The following is a 20,514-nucleotide window of genomic DNA, read 5'->3' as shown; positions in this document are numbered from 1 at the left end:
TCTTCCCTATGTTAGGAGACACTCCCTACGTAGTTAGGAAGCTAATTGCGATGCTAATCATAGTAGTTGTCACTTGCCTAAGAGCCAAGTGGTTGTGCATTTTACTGTATAATTATAAATACATATAACTACTAAATCAAAGAATAAATTTAGAAACTTCAAACTTTAGTTATATATAAATTACGCTTTCACATGTTGAATCAGCTATTTAAGGACCAAACTCCATGGATGATTGAAGAGCCGCCATTCTAAGTTCAGTTACAAATAGAATTCAGTTTATGTTAACTTTTTATGCATCTACAATACTAAGAGAAAAAATAATGAACCAGATTGCAAAAGTTTCTCTGCAATTGAATGAGATTAAGGTTCATTAAATGAGAAATATATTCTAAATCATAGTGTCATCCTGGGCTAAAACATTTTACAAGCTCAACTACTATGCAATGAGAGATGAATCTTGGTTTAAATAGCAATAAATGTGAACCATTAAATAAAGATATTCAAAATAAAATTACCTCCAAAAGATTTATCACTAAAGATCCACTTTACATCTTTCTAATCACAATATGACCAGTAACGTACCAAAATTTTTCCCTATTTTTTGCTGGTACATAAAACATAGTCTCAGCTAGTACGCCACATTCTCCACCGGAATCTAGATTCTTATAGAAGGAACTTGTATTTGGCCAATCCTGTTCATGATTCCCACTGAAAAAGAGAGAACAGTTCAAGATGTTGTGAACTCTATTATTGCATATGTTTCTATGGTCCCAGAAGTATGTATAGTTCTGCATGTGATTAGAGAGGAAAAACAATTAAATTTGAAATCAATGTTGAATGAAACTTTTTCACAAACCTGGCTACCATGTAAGGAACCTTTGAAGCAATGGGTTCTATTTGAGATGTAAATTGATCCCACTGAGAAAGGTATCCATTTGCATAAACCAAGTCCCCAATATGAAATACTATGTCAATGTTCCCCAAGTCCTCAATTAATCGATTAGTAGTGTTAAGCGACCCAGGCTGGTAGTTATTATACTCATTAGACCCATCAAATTCTGCCTGCAAAAAATAAATCACCTCGTTGACACATGTAGAAAGCTTCAACAGACAATTTTAAACTTGATGGACTCATATTGACTCCTAAAAAAATTTAGTGAGTTAATTTTAGGCCCAAAAGAAAGATTTCTGAGAGACGTTAATATTTTATCCTTTCTGACACTAAACCAATATAACTGCAGCAAAAGTAATCTGGAAAGGCAAGAAATCCTAGGAATCATTAGCCTAATTTTTTTTTGAAATATAAATCAGGTAGTATCTTCTCCAACTTTTGGATTTATGTTATACATTCTAATTTGTACAGAGAAGCTGTCATTTTCCTATAAAAAAAATTGATCTACAAATCAAGGTAAACTTCGAACTGTATGAGTGTATTTTTCCGTTTACCTTCTGTAATCTTTAGATAGATGGAATATATTAGATGCTAAAGCTGCATTTGCAGTTAAAACTACAGCGGCAAAAAAGAAAAAAGCAACGGAACTTACCTTTCCCATGTCACCAAAAACAATTACATGCTGTACAGAATCTTGCCCAGGGTATGGAGATGACATAAATGAATTCAACTGCCCCCAAACATATGAGCCATTGAATAGCCTATGACCAACTTTGTAGTTATATCTGTATCATTAATAGCCAAATCAATAGAGGAAATACGAACAAATCAAGTTGTGACAAAATACATAAAATATTCTTGACATGAGAAAAATCTACATCTATTCTCCTAAACTTGCAAGTGAGAAGCTGTACTGCAAGTGCAAGATAAGGAAAATCCAAAAAAAAGGTAAGGTGTACAAGAGTAGACATAACTCCAAAGGACCACAAATCATTGCTGGACTATTTAAAAATTAAAACAGAAAAATAATGATCAGATAGTGTAAAGAAGACTTACTTGGTGGTTGGCCATAAATCTTTTAGAAAGCTAGTGTGTATATAACCAGGGTCCCGCCAGCCAACAGTGCGAGCAGGAGGACCTGTAAACAAATAATACATCTATGTAAAATGAAATAACATTATTTGAATCTATGAAAATTATATCCATTTTTGTTTACCCTGTAATGTCTCCTACTAGGAGGCTTCCATTTACCAAATGAATAACATACATTACTATATAGTATTATGTTTCTATTTTATAATTCTAAATAATATTACATAAATTAGTATTCATATCACATTAACATTCATTACATTAAGGCCTATCTTAGCTTCTTCCCCAATCCTAATGAGGGATGGGGATTTACTGTCATAGGGCACTGACACCACCTACAAGGAGGCTCCTTCAAGGCCCAGGACTATGTCCCTACCCATTTTAGGCTTACCATCACTTGTGATTGGGTTTACTCACCTTTCCCGACACACACCAACCTATCCACTCATAGGCCTTGGTAGATGAATTAAGACTAAGCCACTACTATAATAAACTGTCATGTATTATGAATGCATATGAAATTAAGTATGACTGTTATACAGATTGCAGTCTATATTAATATTGCTATTAAATTCTGCATAAGAACATTATCAGGCTTCTTATATCAAGCATACAAATTAAGCACATCCCCATGCATACACCAAGAACAAGGATGTTACTGTCTGTAACTTAATAACAGTTCTGATCTGATCTGATTGATGGTGATGTCACTGGATGATTTTGAAATCTTTCCTTTATATCTCTCAATGTGAGGGAGAGGTCACACCTCATCATCATGTATGCCCTTTGGCAAGAGATACACCCTTTCACCATTAGCACCCTTTGAAAGAGTGCAACTTTTCATTATTTCTCCCCTTTGAAAGGGACGCAACCTTTCACAATCAGATCTGCACTTCTTATTTAAATTAGATCTTCACTTCTGATTCCCAATTATCCTCCCTTCAAATGAGTTCTCTTCTCCCTTTTATACCTCATATTTGGGGGAGTCACAACTTATCATTCCATGCCTTTTGACCATTCATTAACTTTAATCAACTTTTAATTATATTTAATTATGTTCTTTTATATTTTAATTTAATTTTTCATATTTTAATTTTATTATTATTTATTATTAAATTATATTTCAAAGTGGGGACATTACATACCCCCTTAACAACATCGCAACCAATATAAATATGAGAGAAACACAAAATAGATGCATATGCCAATCCAGTACAGTTCAAACAATGATATTCGAATTAAAAGTGATCATTCTTCTCCTTCCTGTACTCGAAACCTGATTATCTATAATAAGATACACGAGAAAAAGAGAAATAGTTTTCTTTAGATTTTCCTTATTGAAAAAAATTATCTGCTATCGTTAGATGCCCAAAACTCCAACTGACAAAGGAAGATTACTCAAAAGATTCTTATTGCTTGTCTCTGTGACCTCGGATGAGTGCCAGGCAAACCAAAAGGTAATGATTTGTATGATAGGTCATCTCTAATATTCCCCTTAATTTTTATTTTTTTTGGTTTTTAGTAATAAGAATTACAAAGCAAACACCATAACCCGTTAAGGTTAGAAAAATAATCCATACAACTGAAAGCAACCCTCCACTTTTTGATCACCGAGAGTCCAACTTGGGAGGGTGAGAGCATACAGTGCTGAGGGGATCGTGAGCACCATAAACCAAACTGAAATTACAATGCACGAGCGGCAAGCCAGCCCCTTTTGCTTATCCAGTAGGATAGAAATTGAACTCTTGGTGGTAAACCAGCATAGGGAAATATTGAGAAACTAAAACTCAATAACTCTACCACGTATTTTAGCGAGAGGACATTACATTAAGCTATCACTCTATTGCATATTTCAGCGGGAGGACAATGCATAAAACTTATCATGCGACCACTTATTCAGTGGGAGGACTGAGTACATAAACTGAATTACAAAGCAAGAAGGCGGCTAAGCTAGCCTCTTCCACTTATGCAGTGGGCAAGCAACACATCAGAAATGGTTAGTAGTACCAAAGATGACACACTCGCCGAAAACTCGGCGAGTGACAAAAACTCGCTGAGTTTTTGGACTTGGCGAGTAGAAACGACTTCTACTCGCCAGGAAACTCGCCGAGTTTTTGCCAAAAACTCGGCGAGTTTTAACCAAAAACTCGCCCGCGTTTCCTTATCAGCCGAAAACGGCTTAAACTGCTTTCATTTTTTGTTTTTCAATATTGTTTTGGGCTAAGAAGGGGGAAACTCACTTGGAAGGGCTTGCAAGGTGATTTGGAGTGATTATTGAGTGATTCCAAGTGGATTTGAAGGGGATTTGAAGGGAAAATCAGATTCCAGGTAAGTTTCTTTATTTTTTTTTCTATGCTTTTTTAAAACAATTTGTTTATTTTTTGTTGCATTTAGATTGATTACAAATGATTCCTAAGTAGTCTAAATCATTTCTAAGTTATTTACACAAGATTTAACACAAGTTTTGTTGAATTTTCACAATTTGTTTGAAGAATCTAGTTTCCAAAAAAAAATTCAAACCCTACTTTTAAAAAAAAAAAACTTCGAATGATGTCTAAATTTATTTAAACTAATGTAGATAGTTTGCTTAGTGCTAAATTGTTTAACTAAAATGTTAATTTTTTTTTTCACTTTGTATGTGTAGGTTAAGTAAGCATTAATCATGGCAAGAGAGCAATGGCCACTAGATCCATGCCCATTTGGATATATAGGCACCCGTCCTAGAGGTGCTAGAGATGGGGCATGGAGGTATGCCTATGAGGGACCCAATCCTGGCTCAATTATATGCATAAAGTGTGAGAGAATACTTCATGGAGACATCAACCGTTTCAAATACCACCTTGCAGGAATAGATAGGCATGATGCTAGAGCATGCCTTGGGACCAGTGAAGAAATAAAAAGACAAATGAATGCCCTACTTGTAGCTGGGGAAGAGAAGAAACTGCAAAGGGAGAGGGCAAAGCTAGCCATGAGAACAGCCATAGCTGAATCTCAAGGTGTTTCTATTGACCTTGAAGAGGAAGAAGAAGCACTTGAGGGCATAGTGGGCTCTCGGCGTGGCCCATGTATCCGCAAACCCACCATCACCTCGCCCATTGCTTCTGCTTCCTCTAGTAGAGTACCTGGCACTGTTCCACTTCCATCACAACGATCAGGGTTGATAGGTGATTATTTTGTGTCCAGGAACACAGCTGGAGCACAACCATCATTAGAGGCCACTGGATGGAATAAAGACGTACATGAGAAAACTAACATTGTAGTTGCTAATTTTTGGTACTTCAACAACATTGCATTCAATGTGGCGGAGAATGCTTATTGGCTGAATTTGGTGACTGCTATGACAGTTTCAGGAAAGGGGTACAAGGCCCCTTCTCGTAGGGATTTGAGTGGGAGGTTAGTAAATTACTACATAGTCCACTTGATTTCATTTTTAATTATTTTTAAGATTTCTTGTTTATTAAATCAAAATTGTGTACTAAGACCTAATTTCACTTTGCACTTACAGGTTGCTCACAAATGCAGTTGCTAGGGCAAGAGAAGTGATGGAGGATCAAAAAATTGAATGGGCAAATTATGGCTGCACCATTCTTTCTGATGGGTGGACAGATGGCAAGAACCGCACCATCATCAATTTTTTGGTCGCTTGCAAGGACAATGTACTGTTCTTGAAATCTGTTGATGCCTCTAGCAAGGTGAAAAATGCAGAAACATTGGCTGGAATGTTGGAGCATGTCATCATGGAGGTGGGGGTAGAGAATGTGGTGCAAATCATCACAGATAATGCAGCAGCATATGTGTCAGCAGGTAGAATCCTTTTGAATTATCACCTTTAGGCATTAGCAATATTTTCATTTGTTGTGGGCTTTGTTTTACTTGGTTGCATATTTCTTAAGAATAAATTCTTCTTTTGCAGGAAGAATCCTCCAAGAGAGGCACCCCACTCTGTTTTGGACACCTTGTGCAGCACATGTCCTTGACCTTCTTTTGGAGGACATAGGAAAACTTGAGTGGGTGACTCCAGTTGTGGAAGATGCAAGGAGGATCACCAAATATATTTACAATCACCCTTGGGTCCTAAATTTGATGAGACAACACACCCAAGGGAAAGAATTGGTGAGAGCTAGTGTCACAAGGTTTGCAACGATTTTCTTGACGTTGCAAAGCATTCTTGCTGCATTGACTTCTTTGAAACAAATGTTTGTGAGTGGAGAATGGCTTAACTCACCTTATTCAAAGAAGCCTGAAGGAGAGGCTGTCGCATGCATAGTCTTCGACAGCCAATTTGCACAAAGGGCTGCAGAGATTGTGAAGGTTGTTACTAACTTACTTCAAAACTTTAATTTTTAAATTTTAGTTATTCTTGATTCAAGTCTCTGATTACTAATTTGTAACTTCATTATTTAAATTTTGATCTTTTTGTAATTTGTATTTTTCAATTGTAGGTGTCAGAGCCCTTGGTTCGAGTTCTTCGCTTGGTGGATGGGGATAAAACCCCAATGGGATATCTTTATGAGGCCATGGATAGGGCCAAGGAGTCTATCAAAAATTACTACAGGAAGATAGGCTCAAATTTGATCCCATTTGGGAAATTGTTGATAGGAGGTGGAACAATCAGCTCCACCAACCCGTTCATGCAACAGGGTACTTCCTCAACCCTCGTTTTAGGTTCGGGGGTTCTTACTCAGATTCGAATGGAGAAGTCATGGAGGGCCTCAGTACATGCATTGAGAGGATGGTATCTGATGTTGAGGAGAGAGATCTCATTGTGAGTGAGCTCCAAAATTATGAGGGAGGAAGGGGTAAGCTATTCTCTTCAGAGCTGGCTAGGAGAGGAAGAACCACTCAAACCCCAGGTATATGTATAAGTTTATAAAATTTGCCATTTGGATTTTGGGATCTAAAGACTAAAATGATTGATAAATTATGTTTTCTCTTTTCTCTTTGCTTTCTAACTTTTCCATTTTATTTATTTTGCAGATGCTTGGTGGCAAAATTGGGGTGGAAACACCCCACATCTCAAAAAATTTGCCCTCAGAGTCTTATGTCAGCCTTGCAGTTCATCCAATTGTGAGCACAATTGGAGCTTGTTTCAAGCAATCCACATGAAGAGGAGGAGCAAGTTAGTGCAGAAACGACTCAATGACCTTGTCTATGTGCAATATAATCTTCGATTGCGCGTAAAGAAGGTAGAGGAACTAGAAGGTGGTCCAATTGACTTGGATGATATAGATCCTTATAGTGATTGGAAATCACAGGAGCAGCCTCCATTGTTTTCCAACACTGACATCACTGATTTGGAGAGGCAGGCTATGGAGGAGGGGGGTGGATTTGGTTTCAGGCTGGATGACATTGAGGAGGAGGATTCATTGCCAGTGCCAGAGGCAAGTGGAGACATAGCTTCATCCAAGATGGAGGATGAGTCTCAATCAACCATACTGAGCGAGGAGGCACAGTCACGCCCAGTCCCACAGCAGACTTATACGACTAGACAGTCTAGACCCTCTAGTTCTACCTCTCCCCATGTTTTTGCTAGAGCTGGGAAGAGGAAGTTGTAATTGTAATTTGTAATGATGTATTTACTTTTGTTTTTACAAAAACTATTTAGTAATTTACTATTTTGCATCCAGGCTTCTAGCCATCAGCATTCCTCATGAGGATGCGATTTTGTAGACACTTTGCATTTAAATATATCTAGAATCAGCTTGTTTCTTTTGTGTTATCATTTATTGACTCATTGGATGCATCTTCTCATTAAATTTTGCAAAAAAAATGCATTTTTTACTAAGTTGAAGCGTGTTTTTAAGTTGCCGAGTTTTTCTGAGATTTTTTCCGAGTTTTCGTCGAGTTTTTTTCCCAGGGGCTTGGCAATTCAAGGCGAGTCGCGAGTAGTTCAACTATGAGTAGTACTACTACTTAACCTTACAATATAGAAAATAGAAAGATTGAATAGAGAAGTAATGCTGTCCAAGCTGATAAATATTCCCAAGCAAGTGCTAACTCCCCAAAATCCCTTCAACATGAAATTAGGAAATTCTAGGAGCAATGACACGCAAACCAACAACTTCAAGAAGCTATGAAATACTCATATCTCTCTCCAAACTCACCCAAATTTTTCCAAATCATTCCCAAATCAACTAATCTACTCACACTCCTAAATGCACACCCAAACACTAACTTTTGGAAATTTGTAATTTTTGACAACAAGCTGGAAATGCACAACCAGCAACACCAAGACACACTAAAATGCATAAAACTCTCACAACTCGCCCAAATCACTACAAACCAAACCCCAACTACTAATATATCAATAATGACCAAGAACAACCAACAAACTGACCACCAAACATCCCATTCAACTCAACTTGCTTCCAAATGCCCACACAAAGAAAAACGCCAAAGCTGGAAATTTCGATTTGCAATATAAAAATGAACACTCAGAGATTAGTTCTGAAAACTTACAAATACAATCGCCTAGGACATAGAAAAACAAATAGCCAATACCCAAAAGCAGCAGGTGATCACACAGAGACTTATGGATTAAAGTATGCTTCAACCATGACTTTCCCAGTAGCCTGGAAACACATTGAAACTCGAACTACAGTAGAACCAACAATCCCACACTTCAACAAACTCACAAAGATCACTGAGAGAACATGGATAGCAGCTTGGTACTGTCTTGCAAGTACGAAATTGCACTAAGCTAGGAAGGCTCACTTCGAAGCTCAGATTTCTATTGCCAAACCGGCAGCATAACGATGCAATTTTCAAGATAACCAAAATGAGAGCCTTCCTTCCAAAGTATACGAGTAAGGGCTATGCCCACTACCCCCCATAAAGAACAATAGAACTCGCCTCTTCTCCCCTTTTGTTTCCAACATTAGCTTGCACGACTCCTAGTTCCCATTTATAACTTCTTGCTCCACCAAATTCAAATGCAAATGCACACAAATACGCCCCAAATTACATATCGCTTCATTACACTCCAAGGCGCCCAACACATTTGAATTTTATTAAACATGTCCCCTCAAAATGGCGTCCACTTATTCCCAACTCCCTAAGCAAAGTTCGAACTTTTGCTAGATGAACAACTTGCAATATTAAAACAATATAAACATGACATGTTTAATCATTCTCAACGCCACCTCACTAGGGGAAATAATAATATTAGTAGTAGATATTTATCCTTTTTCCTAAGTCACCCAAAACACAATTAATCAATAATAAAATAATTAAATATTAAACCTGAGGATAAGGAAATAATATTTAATTCAAAAACTTATAACTCCAGTACTGATTAACATCAAAATCAAAGATGAAGCTGTGCGACGAAGACCACTGAACTGTGTTGAATCAAGACGCTGTCCGAGATTGCTAAAAATAGAAACGCTCAATACTGTCACTTACTAAAAATAGTAAGTCATGAAATACTTCTCCGAGAATAATGATTGTAATGTCCCCATCTCAGTGATGATGCATTCAGTGGTCCATTGGCCTATTCTGGAGACCCATAGGCTATGTTGAAAGGAGAATTAGGGTTTCCAACTTTTGTGGAGTTCTGCACGTGCTTGTTAGGGTTAGTCAGAAGGGAATTCTTCAGTCCTGCTTGTGGTTTCCTTCTGGGTTTTCCATTAACTCCAGTGTGGCATAACATGCAATTGACTCTTTGGTAAATTGTGAACTTACTATTTTTAGTAAGTTAGGGTTTGGCTGTTTGGATGATGCAGTTTTGCTGAGCTTCCCAAGCTCTCTTTGGGTGCGAAGATCATGCTTTTCGGAGCAGTATTTCATGACTTACTATTTTAGTAAGTGGCAGCAATGGCTATTTCTATTTTTAGCAGTCTTACACAAGGTCTTGATCCAGTGCAGTTCAATGGTCTTCATTGCTCGGCTTCATCCTGGATTTTGGGGTAACTAGTATCGGAGTTATAAGTTATTCAATTAAATATTATTTCCTTATCCTAAGGTTTAATATTTAATTATTTTATTACTGATTAATGATATTGGGAATTGTGCATATTTTCATTTATCCTAAGTTCTGCTTGGCGAATTATTGGTGTGATGAAGGGGGACGCCAAAATGAATATTGAGAAGACTTTATTTTATTTGGCCAAGTTTATTTTATGCCAAAATCGTGGTCCTCTTTGCTAGGCGTGATTTTTGACTAAGGAAGGGGGCGCCATGCTTGGGTCCACCATTTGAAATGAAATGCAAATTTGAGAGGTGAATTTGGAGGGAGTTCAATTTGAATTTCAGACTTGGAAATCTATATATACAGGTGCTTGGCTCCTCAATTGATCATCCAGAGAAATTATAATGCTATGTTGTCGGAATGACTTCAGACTTCTTCGAGGGTGAAAACCTCCTAGATTTTCCTTTGCAGTTTTGAGTGTGAGACACCATTCCTAGCTGTGGTTCGTTTTTGGTGTTTGCTTGGTGTTCCTTTGGTTTTTGTTGGTGTGGATTTGAAGAAGTTAGTTGCTGCTGTGATTTGTGGAGTTGCTGGATGTGGTGGCTGAAGCTTCATTTCATTCATATCTCCTTGCCTGTCGAGCATTGCATTCTCGATATCAGTTCTATCTCACCCTATCCCCTGGGCGATAAACTTCACCAAATTGCAGATTGGGACGAAGTGTTTTTGATTTTTGGTGGCACATCGAATTTTGCAGCAGGTCGTACCATTCAAGAAGGTGCATTGGGTTGCATGCATCACAGTTGAGGCCTCCTTTGTGCTGGTTTGATGTTTGAGTTAGTTCGCCTTAGTTGTAAGTTTCATTTGCTTCCATTTTGGTGTGATTCAGTGTGGTTTGGAGTGAGTTGTGGGCATTTTCAGCGTTGCTGGTCCAGTTTGGGAGTTGCTGTCATTTTATATCAGATTGGTTAATTTTGTGTTAGTGGCTTAAAATTTGTTGTAGTTGATTATTGTATTCTCAAAGTACTTCACTATAATAATCTTTGTATCATTGGTTAGTAGTACTAACCTCTTATTTGAACTTGAAGTGCTCATTGTAATCCCCACTGCATAAGTGGAAGAAGTTGGCTGGGCCGCCTTAGTATTTGTAATTTCAATTTGTACTTTTGTCCTTCCACTGAATAAGCGGTTGAGTGATATTGTACTCCCGCTGAAATATGCGGTAGAGTGATTAGTTTTATGTATTAGCCTCCCACTGAAAGATGTGGTGGAGTGATTGTGTTAAGTTTCTTGTTGTTTTCCTTCGCTGGTTTACCGCCAAGAAGTTTAGTTTCTATCCCGCTGGATAAGCAGAAAGGGCTGGCTTGCCGCCCATGCATTGTAATTTTCAGTTGGTTTTGGTGCTAACAATCCCCAGAACACCGTATGCTCTCACCATCCCAGATTGGGCTCTCGGTGAACAAAAGGTGGAAGGGTTCCCTTTAGTTGCTTTGGATTATTTCTCTAACCTTAATGGGTTATTGTGTTTGTTCTGTAAATCTTATTGCAAAAATTAAAAAAAAATATTAAGAGGGTTTATTACAATGATCTTCGCACCGAGAGGAAGATCTTGGAAAGCTCAGTAAGATAGCATCATCCAAACAACTAAACCCTAACTTACTAAAAATAGTAAGTTCTCACTTCACCAAGAAATCCAATGCATGTTATGCTACCCTGGAGCTCATGAAAAACCCAGAAGGAAACCATAGACAAAACTGAAGAATTCCCCCCTAATAAACCCTAGAAAGCTCGTGCAAAACTCCACAAAAGTTGGAAACCCTAATTCTCCTTTCCACATAGCCTACGGGTCTCCGGAATAGGCCAATGGACCACTGAAAGCACATCATTGAGAAGGGGACATTGCATCATCCAACTAATATGTTGAGATTCCTATGATAAAAAAGGATCATTAGCATGATCAGCATTGAATGATTATCTTAGTTTTTGACATTTAGCTCCTCATTTCTATCGGTGCATTTTCACTTAATTTACATCAGTTGTTTCCACCAAAAATCAAATCTTAGTTCACCATTTCCCCTTTGAAATCCACTAGAATTGGCACTCATTTCTTCTTAGTTCGGCGAGAAGGTGCCTCTCATCCATATGAGAGAAACAAGTTTGAAGAAGGATGTCTTTCTAGGGGTTGGCACAACAAAGAGGTTTCTAGGTTTCTCTAGTGCAAACTTTTCCAATATTTCCCCCCTTTACTATTGCATTTCTATGACTCATCTTGAACCAATCCATCATTGTTCAAACAATAGTAAAAATATTTCCAGCAAATAAAATTTTTAACTAAAAGTATCCCAAACACTCAAGGGTGAAATAGCACATGATAACAATGATATATGATAAGACTCGCACCACATTAAACCATCAGCATTTTGATTAGGAAAATAATATCCAATAAGTAATCTTTCAAGATGGCATCCCAAGTGAAAAATAATACCGTTCTGCTGAAAATCACAATTATTATAAATACAATCTGAAATTTATAAAGGCCAAAGTAGGAGTGCAACACTAAAATAAGAAAATAGAAAACCCCGTGGGGAGGACCACAAAAACAAGGCTAAAACTATTCAGACATAGAATGGTAAAAGTGACTGATATCTCTCTGAGTGAACTCTTCAAAGCCCTTGAATTCACCACTAATGGTCATGTTACTTAGTAAAGCCATTATTCTAGAGGTTTTTTAATCCAACTATACCATTGGCTGAACTTTCAGCATCCTAATTTTTAAAATTGTATAGTATCTAAAAGAAATATGACTACACCTATCTTTTCATGTATTTTACTTAGATATTTTGGCTTGAAAGTAGAAAACACTTAAATAAGAATTGTAAAAATGATTAGCCATTATTGAGCTATTGATCCATAATTCTGAGCTTAAGAAGCTCTAACTGCAAGTATCTTCTAGAGAGACTGGTAGTAGACTCATAGGAAGTATTATACTACAAAACTTTATCACTTGATGCACAAGCAGTTTGAGTCAGCTCCCACGCTGAATCTAAGATGGGATCCACTTGCTGCAGATCCAGATGGATTCACAGGTTGAGTTTTGTATGGCAATATCGAGTAGCCTTCAAACTGAAGGCCTTCTTATGATGAGGATATATTAGAGATTTTCCTTTACACATAGATTAGCCAGATCTCGATTTAGGTCTTTGCAGGAACAAAGTTCTCTTGGGTAACGATCATACCTTCCATTCTCATCTTTTAGGTATCTGGCAGCATATTAGGATGGTTTGCTTCTTCTGCATGTAGAAAGGTATGTGTGATTCTGTATTAAATAGCTCTTTAGTTTCTGTAAATTCTGTCTTACAGATGGCTGTCAAGGAAATAGCCAGATCTATTAGAGCTAGGGTTGCTCTAATTTGTAAGGATGTTTCTGAAAGATCCCCAGCCAATTTTGATACAGTTTTTTCTGAATCTTAGTGCTTCTCTTTTGAGGTTTTAGGACTAAGTTGCTGGTTCGGGTTTGGGTTCGAAGAACCGGTCCGCTGGTACAACAAAACTTCAAAATGGGGTTTGGGTTCATTAGTACAAAAACATGTAATATATACATACACACACACACACACACCATAAACTTGTTATCATACCATCATAGTATCATATACTTCAAGTTCAACATCCAAATATTAAAATGATAATATCAAGTTCAAGCATCATTGTTTCAAAATTCAGCTTGCAACAATTGGAACTTTATACTAAGATTAAATCATGTAATGGATTCTTCTTCTTGTTGCAATAGCAGTCAAGAATAAATGCAATAGTAGTCAAGAATAGCACTAAGAAGATGAGAGACTAATTGCAAGTCAAGAATAAATGCAATAGCAGTCAAGAATAGGACTAAGAATATGAAAGACTTGTTAAGATATAGCCCTCATGAATCTAACTAATGGTAAATCGGTTATCATATGGAGAGTGATATATTAACAGAGCATACAGTTTGGAAATTAAACATAAACAAACTAATTGTTATGAACGCTTGCCTCCGTAGGGACATGTCCATACGTGGCAACTGCCATGTATGGACATGTCCCTACGTAGGCAACCTTTCCTCTTGTATTTAAACCGGATTCAATGATGGAGATGATCAATAACTCACGGCAATCAGTCTTCCAGAATCATTGTCATTATTCTTCGATCCATATTTCACAACATGGTATCAGAGCCAGCATATTAAGAGAATAAATTAGACAGCCATATTACTCATAAGCATTTATCGGAAGTAAATAACAAATCAACGCAGAGGCTATATACGCAGAGGATATATCCGACTAAGAAAATATTCAAAATTTCAAGTAATATGAGAGTGGAAGATAGACTCGAAGGAGCCTCCAACTTCGTTTCCTGGAAGATACGAATCATTGCCATTCTTGAAGAACTAGAATTAGAGTCTTACATAATCTAGACATGCCAAATGATGAACCAGAGAAATCTACCTGGAAAAAGCGTAATAATAAAGCAAAGAAAATTATTATTGACTCAGTCAAAGATCATATTCTTCCATCTATAGCCAGACTGCCTAAAGCATATGAAGTATTTAAAACCATTAAAGATACATATGAAGTTAACAATGCGAGCAGGATGTTAACCTTGAAACAACAACTTTTAAACATAAAGATGAATAAAGATGAATAAAGATGATACAATATCTACATACTTTTCAAGGATATCTGAAGTAAAAGACCAATTACAAACTATTGGAAATGAGGTAGATGATCAAGAAATCTCTCTCATAGCCCTAAGAGGATTACCAATTTCATGGGAATCCTACATTCAATGTATTAGCAGAACACCCCCCTTACCCAAATTTGAACAACTTAAGAATGAGTGCATTCAAGAGGAATCTCGACTAATCTCAAGAGGATTAGGGACAAATAAAGAAGGAGAAATCCAAGCACTTAATACAAATACCTTCAACAAAAAGAAAAAGTTCTCCAAACGGAATAGAGGAAATAAAAACCATCAGAAAAGAGATATGTCTAAAATTCAGTGTTACAAATGCGACAAATATGGGCACACTCACAGGACTTGTCCAGAAAGGAAGAAAACACAAGCTACTCTAGCCGAAGTCAAAGGAGAAAACTCACTTTTCTTCTTAGCCCTATCAAGCGAAATAAATACAAATAAAAACACTTGGATCGTAGACAGTGGAGCATCAAGGCATATAACTGGATTCAGAAATCAGTTTGAAACACTTAATGGGCACTCAAGTGAAGAGGTTACTATTGGAGATAACTCCACATATCCTGTGAAAGGAATTGGGACCTGTACTATCAAACTAAGAAATGGAGTATCTCTACAATTAAAGGATGTTCTGTTTGTACCTGGAATAAAAAGAAATCTAGTCTCAATCTCAGGCCTAGCTGATCAAGGATATCGGGTTACCTTCAATGAAGATAAAGTTCTACTCTGGCCTAAAAATACAAATATAAAAAATGCCATAATAGTAGGTTCAAGAGATGGTAGCCTATACAAACTATGCAGTGATCAAAAGGAAGCACTAAATCTTGAAGTTTCAAATAATAATGAATTATGGCACAAAAGATTAGGACACCTAAGATATAGTGCTCTATCCAACATAAAGAAGATTACTTCAGGATTGCCCCAACTAAAATCTGAACACACAAGCATTTGCAAAGGATGTGCCTTTGGAAAGAATGTGAAAGTTTCTTTTCCCTCAAGCGAGCACAAATCAAAAGTTATTTTAGAACTAATTCACTCAGACCTATGCGGTCCCATGTCAACACCATCCCTAACTGGATCCTTATACTACATAATCTTTGTTGACGACTACTCTCGAAAAACATGGATATATTTTCTAAAGTGTAAAGACTCAAATGAAGTACTATCTAAGTTCAAAGAATTCAAGGCACTAGTAGAAAACCAGTCAGGGAAGAAAATTAAGGTGTTAAGATCCGACAATGGGGGAGAATATACATCTGACAACTTCAAAGACTTTTGTAATTCTGTTGGGATTAAGAGGGAGTATACTGTACCATATAATCCACAACAGAATGGAGTAGCAGAAAGAAAGAACAGAACCATAATTGAAGCAGCAAAAGCCATGATGCATGACCAGAACTTACACACTTCATTCTGGGCAGAAGCTTCAAATACAACAGTCTACATTCAAAACAGATGTCCGCACTCAGTTCTAGAAAACATAACTCCTGAAGAAGCTTTTACAGGGAACAAACCAAACTTAAGTCATTTAAGGATATTTGGCTGTCCCGTATATATACATGTTCCTAAAGAAAAGAGGACAAAACTAGAACCATCCGAAAAAAGAGGTATCTTCATTGGCTATAGTGAAAATACTAAAGGATATCGCATTTACATTCCAGGAAAAAAATCTGTTGAGATAAGTAGAGATGTAAAGTTTGAAGAAAACACTACACTCAAAGAACCTGAGGATGATAACATTACTAAAGAAGAAGAAGATCACATAACTGATATTTAGAGGGAGAATATCATAGAAAATTCCAAACCTTCAGACACTGAGAGGGAGGACATCATAAGAGCTTCTGAACCTCTTGTTGATGAAAATATTGAAACACTCAATAACAAGAAAAGACCTCTATGGGCAAGGAAAATGATTGAAGAGAATAATGTAGAACCAAATGAAATTTCCAAAGAAAATAAGAGAACAAGAACTCTAAAATGTTATGTTGCACTTATAACCAAACTCACAAATTCTGAACCAACAAATGTTAGAGAAGCCTTATCAAAACAGGCTTGGAAAGATGCTATGGTTGAAGAATATCAATCTATACTAAAGAATGATGTTTGGGATATAGTGCCTAGACCAAAAGACAAATCAGTTATCTCATCCAAGTGGTTATTCAAGATCAAATATGCATCTGATGGCAGCATTAGAAAACATAAAGCTCGCTTTGTGGCCAGGGGATTCTCTCAGAAAGCAGGAATTGATTATGAAGAGACATTTGCCCCAGTTGCCCGGTATACGTCAGTAAGAACAATCATTGCAATTGCAGCATCCAAAGGATGGAAAATTCACCAAATGGACGTAAAGACTGCCTTCCTAAATGGTTCAATTGAAGAAGAAGTATATATAGAACAACCAGAAGGATTCACCATACGTGATAAAATTTGCTTTGTTTGTAAACTAAAGAAAGCTCTCTATGGGTTAAAACAAGCACCTAGGGCCTGGTATGCAAGGATAGACAACTATCTCTCCAAACTAGGGTACTCCAAGAACCTAGCAGATCCCAACATCTACTTCAAGGCTTCAAATGGCAATATGATTATATTGGTCCTTTACGTGGATGATCTTTTGATAACAGGAGAGGATAATCTCATTGAGAAATGTAAGCAAGATCTGGCAGCAGAATTCGATATGAAGGATCTAGGGCTTCTACATTATTTTCTGGGATTAGAAGTATGGCAGAAGAAAAAATACATCTTCCTAAATCAAGGAAAGTACACCACAGATATTCTAACTAGATTTGGGATGATGGAGTGTAAGCCATTAGCTACACCAATGGAAACTAATTGGCACAAGCTGAAAATTGAGGCAGAAGATTCAGAACCTACAGATCCCACACTCTACAGACAAATCGTCGGTTCACTCATGTATTTGGTAAATACTCATCCTGATATCTGCTATGCTACAAATGTATTAAGTCACTTCATGTGTGAACCTAAGAAGATACATCTAATGGCTGCTAAACACATTCTAAGATATTTACGAGGCACAATCGGACTTGGCTTAAAGTATGAAAATGTTGAGATTCAACTTGAAGGATATTTTGATTCTGATTGGGCCGGAAGTACCACTGACTGTAAAAGTACTATAGGGTGTTGCTTTAGTCTTGGTTCTTCTATGATATCTTGGTTTAGCAGAAAACAGTCAGCAGATGCACAAAGCTCCACCGAAGCAGAATATATGGCAGCCTCCATGGGAGCTCGTGAAGCGGTATGGCTAAGAAAGTTATTATTTGGATTATTTGGAAAAACACTGAATTCAACAATAATTCACTGTGATAATCAGAGCTGTATCAAGCTCTCAGTAAATCCAGTTTTTCACAATCGATTCAAACATATTGAGATCCCTTATCACTACATAAGAGATATGGTAGATCGAAACATCATAAAACTAGTGTACATCAGTACTGAAGAACAAAATGCTGATATCTTCACCAAGCCACTTGCAAGATTGAAGATAGAATACTTCAGAAGTAAACTTGGTATGACTAGATTATGATTGAGATTATTAGGATGAAATTCCTACCATGTGTAATTTGTTCATGAATAAATAAATAAAATGTATATTGCAATATTCTAATTGTGTTCAAGAAGATGACGATCTTCTTATGTTTAAGGTTACTATTTCAAGGTGACGATCTTGACAATAGTTGACCAAGTGTCAAGATTGACTACATTAAGTTGTTGTCCCGGACTATGCCGGATATCTTGAGCCTAAAGTATGTGATCATCTCATGATTGACTTCTTAAGTGATTGTCCCGGACTAAGCTGGATATCATGATATTGAGTTTATTGTCATGACAAGACTATATTAAATGTTGTCCCGAATTGTGTCGGAAGTCATGACAGAATATGCTCCCAAGAAAATTACTTAGATCCACTCCTGCTAAAAGGGAGTGTTAAGATATAGCCCTCATGAATCTAACTAATGGTAAATCGGTTATTATCTGGAGAGTGATATATTAACAGAGCATACAGTTTGGAAATTAAACATAAACAAACTAATTGTTATGAACGGTTGCCTCCGTACGGACATGTCCATATGTGGCAACTGCCATGTATGGACATGTCCCTACGTAGGCAACCTTTCCTCTTGTATTTAAACCGGATTCAATGATGGAGACGATCAATAACTCACGGCAATCAGTCTTCTAGAATCACTGTCATTATTCTTCGATCCATATTTCACAACAAGACTAATTGCAAGTCAAGAATAAATGCAATAGCAATCAAGAATAACAGCAAAAGTCTTTCACGAAAACAACTAATGCCATTGAAAATGAAGAAGAAGAAGAAGAAGAATGAGCAGTCAAGAAAGTGAGCTCAAGAAACTAAACATTTTTTTTGCTTTTCATAAGCTGAGGATTGTAAATTAGAATGAGCTAATGTATGGGTATTTTTCTGTTTTGATTGAGCATTGCTCTAGTGCATTAAATAAGGTTAACAAATAAAGAGGTTAGAACTCAATTGTTTGCTGCTCTATTTTATCTTGCTTCAGACATAAATTTTTTGAATAAATCTATCATCTGTTGTTCTTCATAATAAATTTAAGTCTTAAACCTATATGATAACTCGCAAAACAATCACACAAATCTGCAAGTCTAAACTTATTGCTATAAATTTTATAAAATTTTGCAAAAAAAATGTAAATTTGGGTACCCAAGTGTCCAGGTTTGCCATGGGATCGCCCTGGACGAACTAGCTTGCTTGGGTACGAACCCTAGCCAAACCCAAAGGCGAGCCAGACCAAGACCCGAACCCGAAACGAACCGAACAAGTACCAAGCCCTGAACCCGGCGAACCCTGCAACTTAATTTAGGATAGTTTTCAAGTCGTTTGATGTGTTTTAGGATGCCAATGATAGAACAACTCTTGGAATGGAATTATACACCAGATATATAATACTTTGACATTCAATTTGCAGAAATATAAAGTTCTGATTTTTATTTTCTGAATTCTGATTTCTAAAACAGTAAGGTAGCAACTTTCCAAAATTAATTTGCAACAAGACAAGATCGCATACTAGGAGTTCAACACTCAGCTAGGGTGGTGTTATTGAAAATTCTCAAATAGATCATAGTACATGAGCATCCAGGGAGGTTCAACGACTTCAAACAAATTTATTGGCATCAACCATAATTAAATAAAACAAATATACTGAAACTGCTAAGAATTGTGCCTGGCCTGCAGGAAAGATTATTGAGTTAAGCAAGTTTTCCTCAATGAATCATTGATCTGGTCCACATATGCCTCCTGTAGCTTGAAGTAATTATCAAATTCTTTCTGATAGGTGTGGACAATGGAGATAGGAGCAAATTCAAACCCTTTCTTGTGTTGTATGTCTGTTCTAGACAATTTGGGGTCTGTAGGATGGTGCAGCCTGCTATGGGAGGGTACGGCTGCGACAAATGAAGGTATGGCTACCTTCTAAAGTCTCCAAACCCTCTCCAATCTGCAAATAATCCTCTAAAACTGTTGTAACAAGTCTGAATTGAAGCACAATAAGGAATTTTGAATGAATCCCTCTATTCTGTGAACTGGGGTATCATCCAAATCCACCTCTCCTCAAGGAGTTTTTCGATCCTCAAAAAGATTCTATGCTGTAGAAATAAATTGTAGAGCACAATTCCCAAAAATCTGATTGTAAAAATGATTGAAAGATGAATGAATGAAGCCTCCTCATGTCTTTTTAACAACTCCAAACCCTAATTCGATTTTAGGGTTGCAAGACTTTACTTAAATAATGTTTATTAAACTTTATTTCATCCTCTTATTAACTTTATTTCATTCCCTTATGTCTCCCTCGAGATGTACGACCCCCTTAGACTCCCTTTATTAATATAATTA

At 36.9% G+C, this 20,514-nt stretch overlaps 1 protein-coding gene and 1 pseudogene across 2 annotated transcripts in view; one reads left to right on the top strand and one right to left on the bottom strand.

Moving 5' to 3' along the window:
- LOC131070284 (nucleotide pyrophosphatase/phosphodiesterase-like) overlaps nucleotides 1-20,514 on the bottom strand; it is a 142,825-nt pseudogene that overhangs the window by 21,335 nt on the left and 100,976 nt on the right. Inside the window, exons 6-9 of the transcript XR_009112303.1 lie at nucleotides 1,949-2,030; nucleotides 1,545-1,677; nucleotides 857-1,062; nucleotides 583-708 (exon numbers count right to left, since the gene is read on the bottom strand). The product of XR_009112303.1 is annotated as a nucleotide pyrophosphatase/phosphodiesterase-like (transcript). The remainder of the gene's footprint in view (nucleotides 1-582; nucleotides 709-856; nucleotides 1,063-1,544; nucleotides 1,678-1,948; nucleotides 2,031-20,514) is intronic.
- LOC131875271 (uncharacterized) lies at nucleotides 4,885-6,132 on the top strand. Its single transcript, XM_059219350.1, has 2 exons — nucleotides 4,885-5,377; nucleotides 5,490-6,132. The coding sequence occupies exons 1-2, from the start codon at nucleotides 4,890-4,892 to the stop codon at nucleotides 5,815-5,817; spliced, it is 816 nt and encodes a 271-aa protein (XP_059075333.1). The 5' UTR covers nucleotides 4,885-4,889; the 3' UTR covers nucleotides 5,818-6,132.

This window comes from Cryptomeria japonica, chromosome 1, assembly GCF_030272615.1.
Source record: "Cryptomeria japonica chromosome 1, Sugi_1.0, whole genome shotgun sequence".
Classification (NCBI taxonomy): domain Eukaryota; kingdom Viridiplantae; phylum Streptophyta; class Pinopsida; order Cupressales; family Cupressaceae; genus Cryptomeria; species Cryptomeria japonica.
The sequence above is the reverse complement of the archived record's forward strand: the minus strand, read 5'-3'. Positions and strand labels throughout refer to the sequence as shown.

Excerpts from the sequence above, each read along its gene's own strand:
- LOC131875271 (XM_059219350.1), top strand. The coding sequence starts at position 4,890 with ATGAATGCCCTACTTGTAGCTGGGGAAGAGAAGAAACTGCAAAGGGAG. Across the intron at positions 5,378-5,489 it reads CGTAGGGATTTGAGTGGGAG|GTTGCTCACAAATGCAGTTG; the intron begins GTTAGTAAATTA and ends TTGCACTTACAG.